Consider the following 19130-nt stretch of genomic DNA (forward strand, 5'->3'; position numbering starts at 1 on the left):
CCTCTGTTCCCGTGTCGCCGCAGGTCACACACATTAACAACCGAGCAGGCGGGGCACTGATGCAACAGCTGTCCCTCAGCCCTGTGATGCGTAATGACAGAGCGAGAGGAGCTGGTTGAGTCTGTTTAATGAGTCGACGATGGTGACATCTAGCTGCACGGGAAAGGAGCAACGATTCAACCTGTTTACCTCTGTCATCAACAAAGCATCAGTAAACTTTACCCGACTTCTGAGGAAAAGGGACATTTCACTTAAGTGAGGTCACTGTGACATTAATAAAGGTTTAAGCTTCTTCATTTTCACTTTAACCTGCCACACATGCAGGGCTCTGGTTTCCTGTAGAAAGTTGTTTTTGGTGCTTCGTCAAGAAGTTTTAACACTAAATGACCTGCACTGTTAGCAGTTTGGTTAGCTAAAATGAACAATTCCCAGACATTTTTCTATCTAAAATGGTCCAAATATGAGAAAATAGCACATTTTCTGTCAAGTGAGACAACTCAAGCCTTACTTACTCAAGCTAACACATTTCCTATCACATGAATGAGTGCATCCATGATTTTGACAGTGTATGCAGTGAGATCCTACTCTTCCCCCTGTCAGTGAGAAGTTAACTTAAAAACCCTGAGGTTCAGTCCTGATGTAAAAATATCTCAGGTGACATTCTTCCCAGCCAGAAGTCAGATAAGAAGTTCATAGGTGAAAGTGTCTCTTTAACCTCCACCCCATAAATCATCACCTCCTACAATGATGGGTTATGCTGACAGGTAGCGCACTTAGATTTATTACACAATAAAAAAATGACAAAAGCTTTCATTCTTTTGTAGCTATAAAAGTCATATCTTTATCTTGAGTGCTGATTGTTATGATGTCTAATTAAAAACATAATTAATGGAACATAAGATAAAGAAAACATGAATGCAGCCTCTGTCCAGCAGGACAAGAACGATGGGAGATGGTGTAACAGAGTCTTTCTTCTTCTTCTCCCTATTTTCCGTCTTTATACTTAAGTAAAATTCCAGCTTCCTGTATTATTTAAATAAAAAAAGTTCATTTGTTACTTAGTGTGCTCTCTTAACCTCCAGTACTCACCTGTTGATCAGAAGTGAAGCGCAAAGTTATTCTAGTTAATGCAAACTAAACCATAAACACATTTATCTGATCAATATTACAAAATTAACTTCAATTAAATATTCGGTAAATGTTCTTAGTTCGAGTCTTTTCTCACTCTAGTCAAATTTGTGAGTTCAGCACAATTATTATTAAGTCATAAATAATATTCACTCAAATCTGTCCCACCTGCAGAGGCCTATCAGAGGGGTTTGCATGACATTAATGCGAGACTGCGTGCAGAAAGGAAGTGGAACCCCGCTAACTTTATGCAGGACTCCGCAAACATTGAGCAAACACGGGTCTTACCGTCCAGGTGGCAGACTTTGCTGTGCTGGACTGCTGGAAGGACACGTCAAAGGTGTGTGGGCCTGCGTAATCTGTGTTGGATGGGATGGCCGGTGAGGGGGAAAGGGCATCGAAGGTGGAGCTGGGCTGGGCGTAGGGCGACGGGGCGGTCACGTTGTTCTGCGCGTGGTCGTTGTTGTAGGGGCTGGTGGAGGTCGAGCCGCCGTTCTGAATGTTCTGATCCATACCATTCAGGAGCCCCAGGTTTGTGTACTGTGACTGGAGATGGAGAGGAGGGGGAGGGGGAAGAGTGACAAAGGTGTTCAGTCACAGATGCTTCAGACGAAATGTTTTGTGCAAATTTTGTAATAAAGAAATAAAAACAGTTAATCACTGATGTTTGGATGAGGCTAAGCTAGAAGATTAAGACAACATATGAAATAAACACGTTCCTCCCTACAAAGCCATTTCTTTTCCCACATATATTCAGACAGGACGAGTGGAATTAAAATATGTCCCCTTTAAAGAGGATGGAGAGTACTCCTGGGTGGTAGCCAGCCCCTTCTTGCTTGCTCTGCTTGCCATTCACCTCATTCCTTTCCATTTATAAACAGCACATTCCTGGAAGAGGTGCCATCGCTCGTGCTCTTTAGACGGCCATCAATCTTTCCAGGGCCTCTCGTTTATTTCGAGCACGGCTGGCCACAGCTGTCCGACTCACACCCACTGCCCTGCCAGGTGTTAGTGTTGCTCCAGATGATCAACAAAACACTGGGTTGGTAGGTTAGATAACTATTAGTCAAGGGAGTGACTTATGAATCAACGATGCCGCTTTATTACACACAGATCCATAGACACACCTGAGAGAGGTCACTGGAGTCGACCTCGGCATACCTGTGCAGCAGCGCCACAGGGGAGCGGCTGTTTGGCAGAGGAAGGGGGGCTTAAGCCCCTCAGAAACAATGACACCGGAGCTTATAAGGAGGCTGCGTGAAACAATTATGCCGGGCATGCAGGTGTTAAGAGACAAGTGTTTTGTGAATGGAGCACACACGCATGCACAGAAAGAAAGAAAGTCCTTCCTGGGGGAGACCCTGCAGCTTTTAGTGGGGACACACACGCTCTCACACAAATGACTGATTATACGCACGTATTACAGGTCTAAGAGTGGCTCTGTGGATTTAATCAGGGGGGAAAATGGATGGTAAGAAAAACAAAGTGCTTTTTTCCCCCCACCTACGCATATTTTAAAAATGAAAATAATCCCTGTTTCCCATGGGAACGAGCTCGGTGGATTTATTTCCTGTTTGTACACCATTTTCCCGTAAATGAAGCGCGAGCGATGGTGATATCAGAGTGATTCTTTTGAACTATGGTGCAATTCCACTGAGGCACTCAGCCATTGAGTGATGACACAGCCTCCCCCAGTACCTGATGCTGGCAGCTGCTATGGTAGATCTGACAGGCACCAATTATCAATGCCAAATGATTATTCTAAAGAAAAGGCTGATGGTGGCCTCAGACCAAACATAGATAAAAGCAGAAGCATAAAGCAGACAGGCTGACGTAGACTACTTAACATTAAATACAGGGCCTGAGATAATGCTTCTCGTGGTGTAAATGAAAATCAGGATCAAAGATGAGGATTTGAGGATAAAGCTGTAATTGACCAGATAGCGAGGTTCACCTGAACTCATCGCGTTTTAATGTTTAATTGGCTGGAAGCAGGATATCAGCTTTTAGAAAGGGCAGCGTGAGGGACTTTCAGGCCTTCTCTTCATTTCCTTTAATCAGATCTTATTCCACTATAATACAGCCAGCATTTAATAACCACTTTAGCAGCTCTTAAAAATTCCTTCTGTTTATAGCTGACGCTGTGTTCAGGCCTCTGGGATGCCACGGCTGCAGCAGCCTTTAATAAAGTTTACAAAAAGCTGCGCTTTCTGTTCGAGGCCTGCGAGCTCATTTCTTTGTCTGAGAGAAAATGCTGGGCTAACGCTTCAGACCAGCGGCAAAAGGACACTGTTGACCTTCACAGCGATTGTCTGAATTACCCACAACACATAGCAGGGATATTTTAAATACACGTGGCAGGGCTCATTTAGAAGTTGCTGCTGCGGCGTTCGGTTCGCATTCAAATCAATGCATTCCTCGCTGGGTATGCGACCAAATGAATTCACTGAATAAATATGAAATGTTAATGGTGAAAATGCTCTCTGCACTCCCACCAAAACTCTTGTCTAAAGAGTCAGTTCGGTGCTTTTGACTCGTTTCTCATCAGTTTAATAGCGCGAGTGTCATTATCAGCAGCATCGCGAGGCAGCAGAGATTGTTTTCTTTGTGAGAACACAGATCACAGTCTCTGATAAACCCAGAAAATTCCACAGACGTAACAGCAGTCCCCTACGAGGAGCAGAAGCGCCACACTCTTTCAGCACTTATACACTGACCAACTGAAAGCTCCACAGTTTCTATCTAGAGCTTCCAAAATCCTCCTGTTGCTGCTGCTTTGTGTAGCCGCAGAGCGCAAACACTGATAACGCCAAATCTTGAGAGACAGCAGGAGCCAGATCAGACCCGGCCTGAGGGGGAAAGAGCTCATTCCAGGCTCTCCGCTGACCTGCTCATCGTTGGACCAGCGTATGTGACCATCTGGGAGGGAGTGCGATGAGTGACCAAGGGGGGAGGGAGACATTAAAGGCCGAGAGGGGGGAGGTGAAGTGGGGCTGCGTGGGTGGGGCTCTATCGGCACCTCATACCTGCTGGGGTGGGCAGAGCAGGTGATTGTATCTACATCAACATACCATTAAAGCAATTACGACCCCGGACAAAACAGCAACGCCTGGCCGGCCACCATCTAATGGCTGCAGCGGCTCCCAGGAGACTGGGGAGCTGGGGGGAACCCGATACCCCGCACACGCACGCACACTCAGACACACACACTGACCTGGACACCACTTAAAGACCCCCTGCTCAACAACTTAAAAAGACAGCGGACTGACACACCTGCTATCTGCAACCTGCAATCTGAGAATCTATCGCCGCTCGGCGTTAGCTTTGGTTTGGAATTCAGTTGGTGGAGAAAAAAAAGAAAGAAAGAAAAAGAAATAACAAACACATATATGGAAAAGCAAAAGTACGATCCAAGGAAAAGAGCTGACATTGAATTGTTTAACTTAGAGTTCAGGTTGTCAATCATATTTAAAAAAGAAGAAAATAAAGATGATATGTTTGCCATTGAGCTCGGCAAACACAGATAAGGCAACAATTATGGTTTCCCTCTTAGGGTAAAATATGAATCTACAGGAACAGATTTTTTTTCATTTTTTTAAAGAATATGCATCTATTAAAAACTTTTTCCTCACATTTTACTCTTTAAACTTTTGTCATCTTTGGTTTCAACAGAACAGAAGATTTAATGGAAAGAGAAACGTGGCGCCACGTTAAATCAAAACCATTTTCAGTTTTTTCCCCCAAAATTTTCCAACTTTTATCAAGAAACAAACTAACTGAGGCATAGAAACAGATTAAATCCTTTCCCGCCACACACACACACACACACACACACACACACACACACACACACACACACACACACACACACACACACACACACACACACACACACACACACACACACACACACCAGCCATATCACAAGAAGGAAATATCCAGATTTGTGTTTACATTCCCCTGCTCTCTGGACTGTCACATCTGCAGTTTATGTCTCAGTTGGACGAATACACAAATCCAATCTACGGAACGTTAAATAGTGGCATAAAATCTACGCTTCAAACTACGAGGCCTTTTTCTCTGATGTGTCCTTCACGCCAAGGAGGCTGGGGGACCAAAGAATGGAAGCGAAGGCTGATACCCGGTTTCCCGCGTTGCTCTTACCTCGTTGTAAGAAGTTGTGGTCCCCGTCTCCAGGTACAACATGTTGGCACTGAGATTGAGCAGAGCTGCTGCTGTTTGCTCCACTGGCTCCAGGATTCCACAAGTCTCTTTTCCTCACTCTAAAAGGAGTGATGTGGACTACAGATGCAAAGTGGACAAGCAGAAGCTCCTATAAGAATCTATGGGATGGTCATATATACCTTGGAAGAAAAGGGGGTGGGCCTGAGGAGCTTTACCTGTCCACACCCAGAAGAAGAGGCCTTTGTAACGAATGACTTTGTCGACTTGGCAGCTTTGATTATAATGAACTGCAACCAAAAAAAAGCATTTCAGACGTTTTATTAATTTTTATATGCAACGACGTGACAACGCAGAAGGCAAAGCGACAGAAAATGGAGAAAAAAGTATGTTTTTGTCTTGAATTTCCAAAAAGCAGCGCTGTTCTCAGACGAATTAAAACTAAAACATTTTAAATGAGTTTTTAACAAAAAAAGAAATGCCTCGGGTGGTTTAAAATAATTTTCCAAATTAGAAAAATAGAGATGAGAGAGACGATTAATTCCTACAGTGCAGGCCGCTGAGTGGGAGCTGCGGTCTGGGCTCGGGACAGATACACAGTTGCTTGTTAGCATAAGAATGGCTTCCCTCTGAAGCCCCAAAGCACTCTGAATGGAGAGGCCTGCAGGAAAACAAAGGGACTCCCGTAGATTACTTGTATCTATCAGAGATGACTGCTGTAGATCTGTTTTGGAAACATGCATTGTTTCTGAGCCTGTGTAATGACGGTGGGACTGAGCCGCTCGCTCTCCTGTGACTCCAGCCGCTCCAATAAGAGTGGGATTCAATTTAACTTGGGATTCATACAGTTTGTGCAGAGAAGCTTCTTACAACTGTTGGGTGATGCTGAGGCATTTTTTAATGAATTGTTTTGATTAATATGAACTAAAAACATGCACAATGCAGAAGTAAAAAAAAATATCACAGAAAATTGACATTATAGGCTCAGATGAACATCTAAAAGAGCATGTGTGTCTTTATATAATCACATAAAATGAGAATTATTTTGACTTAAGAGGAGATACTGCAGATATAATGATATTTGGATATGGCCAGCTGATGTGCTCCATGACAGAGGTAGAGGAGGAGGAGGAGGCCAGTCAGCAGGGCACACATCACTCCTTTGGTGACGGGGGGATAAAAATCTTGCCCTGTGGTCAGAATGATTTGAAAGTTGTCTGAAATCTAAAGCACAACTGTGACGTGCAGTCAGTGTCTCCAATCATCAACCACACCCTGCTCAGGCCCCGGGGTTTCAGGCCTGCAGGTCAGCCTGTCACAAAAGGCAAATCAACACTTTAAAGAGCTCAAGCCAGTGGTCTCCTAAGACTCCCGGCCTCAAAAACGGGCCAACCTGCAGCTTCTGAGGGTGATCATTTGTTTGGCAAAACAAACTTCTAATTATGTTAAAACAACAGTGACCTGCGAAAGAGGTTAGAGTCCTCAGTTTGTGGCTAATGCTGCAGTAAATTACAGAACAGAGGCTGTAAAATGCAACGAAGGCAGGAGCTGCACTCCAAAACTGATCCATTTCTACAACAATGTACTGATAAGCGTAAACATTAGGTACATTATGACTAAAAATGTCACGACAGCATGTAGAAATAAACAGCTGGGTTCTTCATAGACCCCAGTCGGTCACTTGAAGGTTAACTGCGTCACCTCGGCTGCTACAGTGGTGAGAAACTGAGTTGGAGCAAGCGGCGACTAAAGATCTGCAGATCCAGAGGCTCAGACAAAAGAGGCTTTGCTAAAGTTTTTCCTTTTAAAGAGGCTAGTCCTAAAGTCCGCTAGATTAGTTTAGTATCGGGTGTTGGGCTGCAGAGGCTGCAAAGGCACAGACACCTGACCTAAAACAGAGTGCGCTGCCGTCCTCACTGACAGACGCAGATGGTCGACCGAGCAGCAGAAAGCATCACTTGGGTGGCAAATCCCAAAATCCTCACAATCAACTGCCACCAAATCCTGAATCACTGAAGCTGCTTTTAGGGAAGCTAATTTATCCACAGACACATTTTATAAGTGAAAGAGAAACTGGGAACATTTTCAGCAATGATTTTTACGACCTTCACTGACCAAATGGCTGCAGAGTCACACTTTTGCACGCTAATTCAATTCTTTTATTTCAATACAAATAATCAGACAAGTGACGACACTGTAAAACAATGTGCTGGGCATCTTACCTTCATCTTTGCATTAACAGAGCAGCCGGGATGTTTTTACACCTGTTTTAGCACTGTGTCACATATATACTGGTAAGTAAAAGAACTCAAATTCAGTGCTGCAGACTCCGTTTAAATCTAAACTTCACACACTGAGAAGACGGAAAATATTTTAACTTTTCAACTTCACCTGCAACCACGGAAACCCACTTTTAGTTTTAGTTTCCGAGCTGAAGCTTCTGGAGGTTCAAGTACTGAACACATCTGACTTGTCCTAAGCCTCAAGGTCCATGTGCGGGTCAAGCATGAGCCCCGAGTATTCACACTCTTTGGTCGGGTTTAAATGTGTAACCTGTTCTTTTTGAGTTTTCTGTGTGATCTATTTAAATGTTTCTGTAAAGCACTTTGCATCCATGTTTCAAAAAGTTTATTTTTCTATATTTACACACACTGTCGAGTCCTGGTTCAGAATGGGCCTACTGGAGTTTATTACCTACTTTAACAGAAATCTCTCCGTTGTGCTATTTCTGACAATCTGATAAAGAAAAATGCTCATTTTATTTGCATATATGAAATGGTTAAAATCATTTTGGGGAATGCCAAAAATGTTTCTACTCAGGAAAAACCCTGGCACTAGAAAATGAAATGTAGATCACGGCTCTGAAAACACGATCACTCGCACGGCCCGATTTTCAATATCCTCCAGTATCACAAACAATGAGTACGGAGACTCAGCCGCTTATTTCAAACAGAATTGCTGCTTTTTCATTTATCTGATCACCACAGACGCTGTGCAGAAAGAAACTGCGAAACACAAAAGAACCTTTTTTTTTAGCTCCTAATTGAATTTCAAAGTTTCTTTTACTGAATAAAAACATATAAAGTAGTTAAAGATTTTAAGCCACTGAGCAGTAAAACCCTGGTTTTTCTGCCCCAGCTCTCACAATACTGCTGAAAAATCTGGTTTCAACATGATATTTCTTAAAATAATATCCATAACAGGTTTTTCCTGCTGGCACCCCTGACTTTTCCCTTTAAGAAAATCACCTGGACTGGAAAAAATATTCTTCAAACCCTTGTTTATAAAAAAAAAAGCCCTAAAAAACATCTTTATGAGATATGCACAGACTTCAGTTAAGCCTGTGTCCTCACCACATCTGGACCAGCCACACTCGAGTGCACAGTCGGCTCTAAAGTCTCATTCTGAGACAGATAAAATGTCATCAAACAGTAGAAAACATTATTACTGAAAGATGTTTTCACCTGGTCACAACCTGCATGTTTTTTTGTTGAACCCGGCACCATATAAAAGTGCGGCGTAAAAACACAGCTCTCCATGACCAACAAAGAAAGTAACAGGGGCCCCACATCCCCACATCTAAACTCTGACTTCTTACCAAATCAACAGTCATTCAAGTGGACCGTGGCAAGCAACCGTTCTTTGGTCTTCACCTTTAAGTGCTGGAGGCAAACTGGTGGAGCATTAAAACAAAATAAAGGAGCGCTTTATGTCTGTCTACTTCATGCACCAGTTTGCTTCGGATTAAATAAAGTGTGATGTCCTGACGAATAAAGTTTGACGCCAAGCCTCTCGCTGCTTAGAAAGAGAAAAAAAAATAACGTTGGGAGGTAAAGGCTCGAGGAAAGGGCTAAAACGCTGTGGTAATAAGCGCACCACATGTGCTAAAGTCTGCATTAAAAGCATTAATTTCAGCTCTGTCAAATGTGGGAAACAAAAGAGAAAACCCCTCATCTGCACAAACACTGAACACAGGGGCACTCACGCCGAGACACACAGTAGGTGAGGGGGAAAAAATCCAAACACAAACATGTAATTAGATCTCGAAGGAGCCTCGTGTTGATTGAGCTACTCCTCTGTAAAGTTGTTTAAACTCTAACCTGCGACTGAAAAGCACCTCGGTGCCTCTGCTCGACAACTGCATCTTCCACGCACAGCTGATCACAGCTTTATCTGGCTGTAAAATCAGCTGTTTGGGGTAGGATATAGCGTTTCTCCTGCCACGATCCCCGCTACATTCCTTCATGTTATTCTACCCTCTCCTTCCCCCTTCGTTGCCACCCCACCTCCACAACCTTTACATGGAGAAGACACGTACTGATAGATGAGACCTGGGACCTCTACAACAGAGGCAGGTGCTGCATTAAATTGTTGCCCTGCAGCTACAGTGCAAAAAAAGAAAAAAAAAAAAAAGAAAGAAAAAAAAAAAGTAGAATAAAAAGGAATTTCACATTAAACGTAAAGCCCACACAATACAAATAAGTCCCCCGGGGCACTAAACAGTGAGCTGCATTCTAATGACTCATGAAAGAGGCACACCTCCACACGGGTGGAAGAGGAAGGGGGGCAGGTTGAGGGTGGGTTCGCCCACCGCAGCTTTTCATCAAAACAGAGGTATGACTCTGTAATAACGGCTGGGGCTTGGTGATTGGCAAGCGGCCACCGGAGTGCACTTTTAGCCCACACCGATGCTGCCAGATCTGCTGCTGTGCCAATCGCTGCACCACGCCCCTCTCTGGTGCACAAAGTGGAAAGTGGGTGGTGGGGGTAGAGCCGTTAATCATCAGTTCAAGAGAGCACAGGCCCCCTTGGGGGATGCGCAGTGTAACGTTACTCAGCTCCCCGAACAAAATTTTTATTTGCTATTTTTTTCCCGCCCTGGCTGGACAACGGCATTCCTGCACTGGGAGGGGAGCGTGCACATCATCGCTGAGCAGCAGAGCTGACAAGGACATGCCCCGCGCTACAGGTCAAACATGGATTTACAAACCTGTGTTTTAACTCAGTGTTTTCTGTGGGAGACGCAGAGAAGACCGAGGTGAAAAGATGGGTGAAACTGACACAACTGAGCTGAACTTTGTTTAACTAAAGCTCAGCCCCGATCGTTTCTTTCACCTAATGATTGACAAAAAATATGGTGAGGTGTTGGATGTGAACTTTTTGGGGCTTCTAAAGTGGGGCATACCAGAAAAAGCTTGAAAACCACTGATCTACAGCAAGAGAGATGATTTAGGAATGGGTTTCCTTGTTAAAGCCTTCACACACTATCCCCCATCAGCGTAGGCTGGATGTGCAATGAAAGCATCGCTGCTAAGGATGCCATCATTGCACAAATGTAAAGAAAAACACCAGAACTGGCTGCGTAGCTGCAAAGAAACATGAGAAATATGGCAGATACAGCAAAAATTGAGATCATTCCTTAATTTTCCATAGAAAAACTAAGTAAGAGTGTACATGAAAAACCTAGAAATGGGAAAAATGGGAGTAGAAACACTTTATAGTTGTCACATATAAACACTGTAAATAAAAACGGCAGCATTCACCTGTATGCATATGCTGGTATAATCATCAGAGCCAACAGCCAATCATGTGTCGAACGTGTTTCCGGCCCTGACATCTCCTGCATTGAGGTTTTTATCTTTTTTTCTCGCTGCAATCCTTCCCTCTTGGGTTTTTTTTCCCCACAGAAACTATTCAGTGCTCAGATTTTTATCAGCACTGCTTATATGCAGCACATCTTTAAGCTCAGTTTCTAGAAACTCACAATGTCCTGGACACCCAGTATTTAAAGACTTCAGAAAAAAAAATTACTCTTGGGCCTACTAAGAGTTAACGAGGACAATAAGCTTGGTATCAGGACTTTTCATACTGAAGAATATAAACCACAAAGACGTGGATGGACCATCTTAGAGGTTCTCTTGTCTGATGTTACGTCAGTTTTTGGCATTTTCTTCCTGCCTGCCTGTGTTCGTCTCTGCCCATCGGAGACCCTCGATAGAACCTTTTATTGATAACGGTTCAACCCTCATGATCCATCTTTTCCTTGCTAAATGTGACTATATCAGCCTGACCGTAGCTCTGTAGCAAACCAGCAGGTAGCAAATCATTACACCTGAACTAGCCTGACATCACCCATCTTCTTTTTAAATCTTCTTCTCGTGGATGCTGGACTTCTTACAGAGCTTTGATTAGCAGTTAGCTGATTGTGTTGATGCCTGAAAAGCGTACAGCCATGCAGCTGCAGAGAAGCAGTAGTTGCAAAGGTGGGTTTCACACGTTTCCTGATATAAAATTCTTCTATAATTTTCCTTCCACTGCAGCTGCGTCTTGTTATATGTGGTGAAACTGAAAAAATCAGGCTATCTGTACTAAGATGTTGCAAGCTTGAACTTCTTCTCTGTCCAAAGAGGGATGCGTCATGTGACATTGACAAGCGCGCACGCTACTATCAACTCACTACCTGCCTCAGACCCAGGTCAAGCACCCAGGTCATACCCACCCAGGTCAAGCACAGCTCAGGCTAAATCAGATAAAATCGCCAGCTTACAGACAACATCTCAGGAAAAAACAGATAAACCTTTCTTCACCGGTGTGTGGAACCACTCCGCACCACCTTCTCTTAACCTTCCCAGGGAAATTCCATTGTTAATTTGAAAGTAGGTTCTGTGTTTTACAACATATGCAATTTACACTGTGAATCCAATCAACTCAGAATGAAAGTGACAGCATACGGCTCATAAATGATGAAAAATGCACAAAATAATTAGCTACCGAGATAATGGTGAGTCATTTAAGGAGAAGCATGGTTTTCCGCTTCGGGGCATGAGATGAAGGCCTTGGAATTTACTGGTTAAAAAATAATAGCCCTCAAAAATAAATATTTGATTGTTTCTGTGAGTATTGAACCAAAAACCAGGCTGTAGACTGGTTATTTATTTTACTGGTTGCACTGTGCATTATTAAATAATGGTCTCAAACAATCCTGAGCACGTCACAGGTTACTTACTAATTAATCATTTATTTTCCCACTGAAACCTCACATGTACTTACAGAAAGCGGTTCATCCGGCTCACGCATGGTTATGCAGTCCATGCTGATCTGAATGGTGTTTCCTGCCGACCCGTCGGCCGGACTGTCGCTGAAGTTCAGCTCGATGGGCTGGACTGAATGAATGGCAGATCTGAAACAGCAACAATACAGATTAATGGGTCGTTCCATGTAAAATAAACCAAATCTGAGAAACGTTTCTATACACCCCCCCTCAGAATCTGCTGATTTTTATTTACAGGGATTTCAATGAATTTATTGACCCATCATACTATGAATATTTTTAGCTTTTGAGTACACAGTGATTGTTTTTAACTTGTGCTACATTTCATAGAATTCTTGAACCTTCATAACTTACAGTCCAGTAGATATTCACATTAAATATTAAGCCCATGTAAGCTCTGTTAAGAACTGATTTAAAATCAATTTTGGACCCACTCCAAGACTCAAAATCTAAATTCTTGTTTATAGCAGTGTGTAGCTGCGTGCATCGGTGTGAATAAACTGTCTGTAACGCAGAGGAACAGAATCGATTACTGGCACGCCGGATGTTTCATCTGTTTTCTGATAAATCACTGGCGCAAACTTCAAAAAATGAATTCTGGGTAAACTTTCAAGGTTCACCATGTCGTTAGCGTGTGGGATAGTTTGGCTAGATTGTGGTGTGGGCGTGAAATTGATCAGGCTTATGTGTCTCTCTCCCTCCTCTCTCTCATCTGTCCTGTGATTTCATGCTGTGATACATGTAAAATTATTACTCTGGGAGAAAGTTAGGGTTAGCAGCAGAAGCTCTCTGACTTTTGTTCTTGCACCGGTGCCCTCTGCCTCTCTGCAAAGTCTCACTGTTTGCTCACCCAGTGAACAGAGCAGAGACAGACAGAGCTAACAGAAGAAGGGGGAGAGAGGAAAGTGAGACTTTTTTTTTTAACTTAAGTCGACCTATAGCTCAGGAAATATGACACAGGAATAAAACTGACACATACAAAAGGAATTCAGGATGTTAGCTATTGACTGAAATATATAAGAGCTACACTGACCCGGCTCACAGGGACAAATGAGCCACCAGAGAACAAGACTTTAAAATACAACTGTAAATTTATTCTTTTACAAGTTAACTGTATATTTATACAATTAATAACCGAGTCCTTAATAATGCTGATGTTATTATTGACAAATAAATGAATATTGAAACTAATTTGTTTCCAGATATAAACATTTTTAGAGAAAAAAAAACCCCGTAAATGAACAATTTTTAATCAGAGTACAGAATCAAGTCAATTAAACTTCTATATTGATATAATATCAGTATAGAAGTTGTACTGACAAAATACTGATCTGGTCAGTTAAGTAGCAGAGGGGTTGTTAATCATTTTCAGCTGATTTAGTGTTAATGAAATTATTATTGTAGGGTCTACCTTACAATATAAAGCGCCTTGAGGAGACTGTTGTTGTGATTTGGTGCTGTATAAATAAAACTGAATTAAATTAAATTGAACAATAGGCACACTACAGGGGCAACCATTCCAAAATAGGAATGGTTTTACAGGTGAAGCCCACTGACATTTTTTTCCTCCACATCTTTTCTGACGTTTTTTTCACTAGTTTTGCATTTGGCTAGGGTCAGTATCACTGCTGGTGCAGTGTGTCTTCGGGTCCTCTTGCTGCACTACAGTGCTGAACCTCATGCGGTATAATATAGGCAGCTTTTGGGGGATGAATGAATTGATACCATCGACCAGGCTCATCTGACCTAAATCCAGTAGAACACCTCTGGGACTTTATGTGATGATCCATCCAATGCTGTCAGGCTGCACCCGACTGTCCTGGAGCTCAATGATGACCTGGACCAGATGTGAGATTAGATTTCCCAGGACATCATCCGTCGATGCGAAGCACGCGGTGATCATAAAAACTACCAAGTACCATTCGGAGTTTTCAGCAAAATTGTGTATAGTTGCCTGCATGGAAGTGCAGCTGGAAAATGAAGTCAACATAAACTGCAGTTCCTCTAACGTCCACTCGAAGCTCCATCAGTGTGTTAGTCCCTATGGACGCCCATGTTAAAAAGTCCAACATTACAGTAGAAACTTGCAGTCTGAGTCCATAATGAATCTGAGAGGGTGAATGTTTTCTTATAAATTATCCACCTGGGCACGGATGTGGCCACTTTGACTGAAAGAGTTAATGAACTTGACTGCTTTTGCTGCCTTTACTGACAAGAAATTACGTCCTGCTTGGTGAAATTCTAGTATTTTAGTAGCCTCTTAATTAGTGCTTATAAGAGGGTATCTATCTATCTCTCCCACATTCCTACAGTTTATTTGTGCAGTTTGTTACTGTTAGCGAATAGCTTTACGCTCCAACATCCTGTCCAAATACAATCACTTCTGATTTAAAAAAAACCCAAAACAATGGGGGGTTATCCTAACCCAAAAACCAGTGAGTGATGTCACGGTGGCTAAGTCCATCTTTTACCCACTGGCTGAAAATAACGTTGTTGTGTCCATAAGCAAGTTTTACATAGGGGCATAAATGTGGATAAATTCAAATCTAGAAAAAAAGAGAAACTAAAGTGTGAGGATAACTGCTGCGAGTGAGAAGAAAGTCAGGCAAAGAAGCTGACATGGTTTATAATTTCCACATAAAAGAAGAAAAAAAATCCCCAAAGTGAAAACTAAAATACAAATATCTAAAATATGTGCATAGCTGAATATTTCACTACCTTTTTTTCCTTGTTTTGTTGTTTTTGGCAGTATTCACTTACTGGTCGAGCATATCAAACAGCTGGTTGAACACATCTTGGCTGAACAAGTCAGTTGTCTGTGCTGCCTGATTCTGGGACATGGTGGTGAGGAATGAGCCCTCTCTCCAGGACAGACGAGCTGAAGGGTCCCTGAGTCTGCAGAAAGACACCATCAATCAGCTGTAATCATTTTATTACACCCATTCCTGCTCACTTACTGCTGCCATTTCTGAAAAACAATTTTAAAGGGAAGCGTTTTATAGTTGCAAAGTCAGCGAACATAAAAGCTGATGTGCTGTGCTAAGATGCGGCCACCCAGCCAGTGGAGATAAAGGAGGAGGAGGAGGAGTCCTGCTGGCAGCCATTCATGAAAAGCACTTCCATTGTGAAGAAGTCAGCCTACATAATGTTGAATATTTGTACTGCACATAATGGTGATTATGTACCATTCAGACAGAGGCACTTTGACCTGCTGCCTTGAAACATTACACCTGCTTCAGAGCTCTGCCCGCCATTGTTCCTGCTGAAGTGGCGCACGCTGCAGTCTGAGACAGGCGGAATTCCCCCCAACGTCTATATGATAGCACCGCTAAAACTTGTGGTATGCGTACAGCTGGGCGAGCTCGGGAGGGAGGCCGATGGGGCGGCCATAATCTGAAGCTGGCACTATTTTAGGTTTTGGAATTCCCCAACGCTGTGATGAATGATATTAATACCTGTCTTACAAACACAGGCATATCTAATGAAGCAAATAATTTCACGTATGCAGGAGGCTCATATGAGGGAGCGCTGAGAGCTGAGATGAATTTATTTTGCAAAGCTCAAGAATTATTATGGGTAAGATGTCACAGATTAGGGCCTACATATTAATCATGCCCAGACACATTTAATAGAGTAAAGTTAGATGTTTCTGCAACATTAGGACCATGACAAAGCTTGGATTGATCATGAATTACAGCGGCTTGCAAGGAAGCTGTATTTCAGCTCGCCTTGTATAAAAAGCTGCACGTATATCAGACCTGCACAATAATTAAACTGACACGATATGCAGCAAACTGAAACTCCAAAATGCTTCAGTGAATCCAAAAAAATCGTTCATCTGACCTCTTTCACCTGAAATGTAACATAAATAATTTAATAAAGCCAGAAAAGAATTTAATAAATGTCTCAAATGAGAAGTGCAAAAATAGCACGCACCCCTTTAAACCAGTCTACTAACAAGGACGGTTCCTCACACAGCTGCGTTTTTGTGATTTTTATTTTAAACTTGTAACCAACCTAAATATATAAGTTTTGGGGAAGCCTGTAAGCCATTCGTGGCATCTGACCTTAACATAAGATTTGAAAACTAAAACTACATTTTGGGACTTTTAAAACTTTTCGCATCCTATGTCGGATAGTTTTCGGTAACGATTTGCCCTTTCAGCCGCAGAGCGCCTCCAGCACGCTGTGCCCCTCTGTACAATATTTAAGTGATGGTGTTACGAAGTAAGGAACCATATACACTACGTGAGGAAAGTCTGCCAAAATAATGTTGCTAAATGCGATGATGATGAGAAAAAAAAGTACTCAAGTATGTGGCAACTTTGTGTGGCTATAAAACACATTTGGGAAGGAAAACTACAAATAGTTAATCAAACAATATAGAAAGTGTTTTTCAGGTGTTCACACAGCTATAGTTGACATCTGCATTAATAGTCTATAACCTAATTTATTGCCTCTAATTGGACATTCGGTGCTTATCATTATTACGATGAGGAAAGCAGACAGAGCTCAATCTACAAATAACAATAAATATACAACTATTCAAATCTTTATGAAAAGTCACAGGGCTCTTTAAATAGATATACACATATTGTTATTTATATGCATACACATGGGTTTATGATCCAGAGCATATATGAGAATGCTCAAGCAAATCCAGCAGCTTTTTCTTCTCTGCTTTTTCTGCTATTAATTTGTTCATTCTTAATTTCTTTTTGTTTATGATTTTATGGTTTAAATTGTAATGAAAATATAAAGTGTTTTTTTTAAAGAGATGAATATTAAAAAGAATAAAACATACTATATATCTCTCTTTGACTGGCTAAATATTGTCAACTACTCACACGTGAGTGCAACCTAGCACATTTACAAAATAAGTTCACCGTAAGTCGAATGCATTTGATTTTTATATATAACAAAAACCTAAAATATGAGTTTTGCAGAACTCAAACTGATCAGTGGTTTACAGCTGTACACTCTCAAATTGGCAGCTGTTGAAAATGTTTGAGAGAAAATGTGATGTTACATTAACGTTTTGTTAATGTAAAAAAGAAAATGAAAACTGCTACAAACTTGTACGCAACAAGCCCCACCCAAACCAACTGCAACACAGATATCCTCCTTTTACATGAATGCATGAGTAAGAATATCTAAGAGTGCACCTCGTTGACTGCCGTCAGCCTACAGGCGGTAAGATGACATTTACTGATGGCAGCGATTGTTTATCTGTTGTGTCACATCAATTTTGTGCAGGCTAAATGTTTAAAGATCGCGAGATAAGGAGCATAAAGACTTTCTAAAGATTCATCTATGGCCATAATGAAGGTACCAATAAATCCATGTTTACAATTACAGTGTAAAATCCTTTCAGTTCATCCAGACTAACAGTCTAAGGATAAAACGTGTAAAAGTATAACACTAAATACCTTCAGTACTCCCATAACAAATTTTTAAGGCATTATTTGACAATATGCTGTTAGTACTTTTGCTTAAGAACTCATTCCTGCTAAAGACTAAGCTTTAAGTCACAGAAGGAATTAAACTGACAGATAGATGCCAAGATTTATTTATTTTTTAAATCTATGAATTAAAAAAAAATTAATCAACTTATTTGTGCATATTGTTGTACAGCCAACAGAAAACATGTGACATCGACATCCGAGTTATTAATATTTTTCACAGTAATTCATAATATAATATAAACTGCTTTAAAAATGCAGACTTTGCCCCAGAATAAGGTTTTAAATGCTTATTTAATTTTTTTTCTACTATTTTTGCAATTGCAACATCGTCCCATACATTTAAATTCAGGATTTTATATGGTTTCTTCAGAAGCACTGAAGATTAAAGAGCAAAAAAAAAGAAAGAAAGAAAGAAAAAAGAAAATAAATAAATAAAATAATTTGTAAAGAATAATAGCAAAATAAATTGTGATATTCTTGAAATGATCCATTATGCTAGGGCTTACTGACTCATAAAAGCCATCTCTTCATCCTTATCAACATGTTGCTTTGTTATGAATACATCCAAATCACAGCAGTATCTCTTCAGAATCTATGTCAAAATAGGGATTTATTTATTTATTTATTTATTTTTTACTTTGAATAGCGCCAACACGCTTTTGTAGGAAAGCATTTACAGCAGTACACAAATCAAAACCTGGTGGCTTAGCTGCCTGGCACAAGAGCACATGAGGAGTTTGAAGGAAACGTGCCAAAGAGGGAAAAAAAAATCACAAAGAATGACTTAAAAAAAAAAGAAAAAAGAAAAGAAAACAGGTAAATGGCAGGTAGAGCAGGTGAGTTGTCATCTGTGTTCAAGGAGAAAGGATTTAGGTGTGGTCATCCACGTGACCTGTGCCTCACATTAACTCCATTTCATTCTTTAATTTTCTTTTAAAATACAGAAGAACTAGTTTAACTGACATCCTATTAACTTGTCCAAAAGACTTTTGAGCTTTGCTTCTTGGTATTGTCTGATCACCAGTCAGCATCCAGAACTAAAGCTGTTTATCAGGTTCTGCGTGTACAGCCATCCAAGCCTATAAATACACTAAAACAGTTTAATGGAAGAATAAAATAGTAGATCTGCAGCCTAACCCTGCTGATGTCCTGCACTACTTTGTGCTTAAGAAAATAATTTTCATTGTTGTAATAAGGCGCACATGTCCACGTTCAAATGCATACCACATAAATGCAATATTCTATCTTTTTTTATCATCATTTCAAAGCAGTTTTATTTTACTAACGGACTTTCGAGATGGGCT

General features: G+C 41.3%; 1 protein-coding gene across 6 annotated transcripts in view; it reads right to left on the bottom strand.

Moving 5' to 3' along the window:
- The window catches only part of tp63 (tumor protein p63), a 56932-nt gene that overhangs the window by 13801 nt on the left and 24001 nt on the right, over positions 1-19130 (bottom strand). For 4 of the 6 annotated variants that reach the window (XM_085152071.1, XM_085152070.1, XM_085152068.1 and 1 more), the window contains 3 exons: positions 15122-15256; positions 12361-12490; positions 1417-1674 (listed from right to left, as the gene is read on the bottom strand). In XM_085152071.1, coding sequence (XP_085008197.1) covers positions 1417-1674; positions 12361-12490; positions 15122-15201 — 468 coding nt within the window. In that variant the 5' untranslated portion in view covers positions 15202-15256. Of the gene's footprint in view, positions 1-1416; positions 1675-5292; positions 5480-12360; positions 12491-15121; positions 15257-19130 lie in introns of those variants that run through there. The other 2 variants (XM_085152073.1, XM_085152072.1) reach the window with 1 other exon arrangement.

This window comes from Neolamprologus multifasciatus, chromosome 23, assembly GCF_963576455.1.
Source record: "Neolamprologus multifasciatus chromosome 23, fNeoMul1.2, whole genome shotgun sequence".
Taxonomy (NCBI): Eukaryota; Metazoa; Chordata; class Actinopteri; order Cichliformes; family Cichlidae; genus Neolamprologus; species Neolamprologus multifasciatus.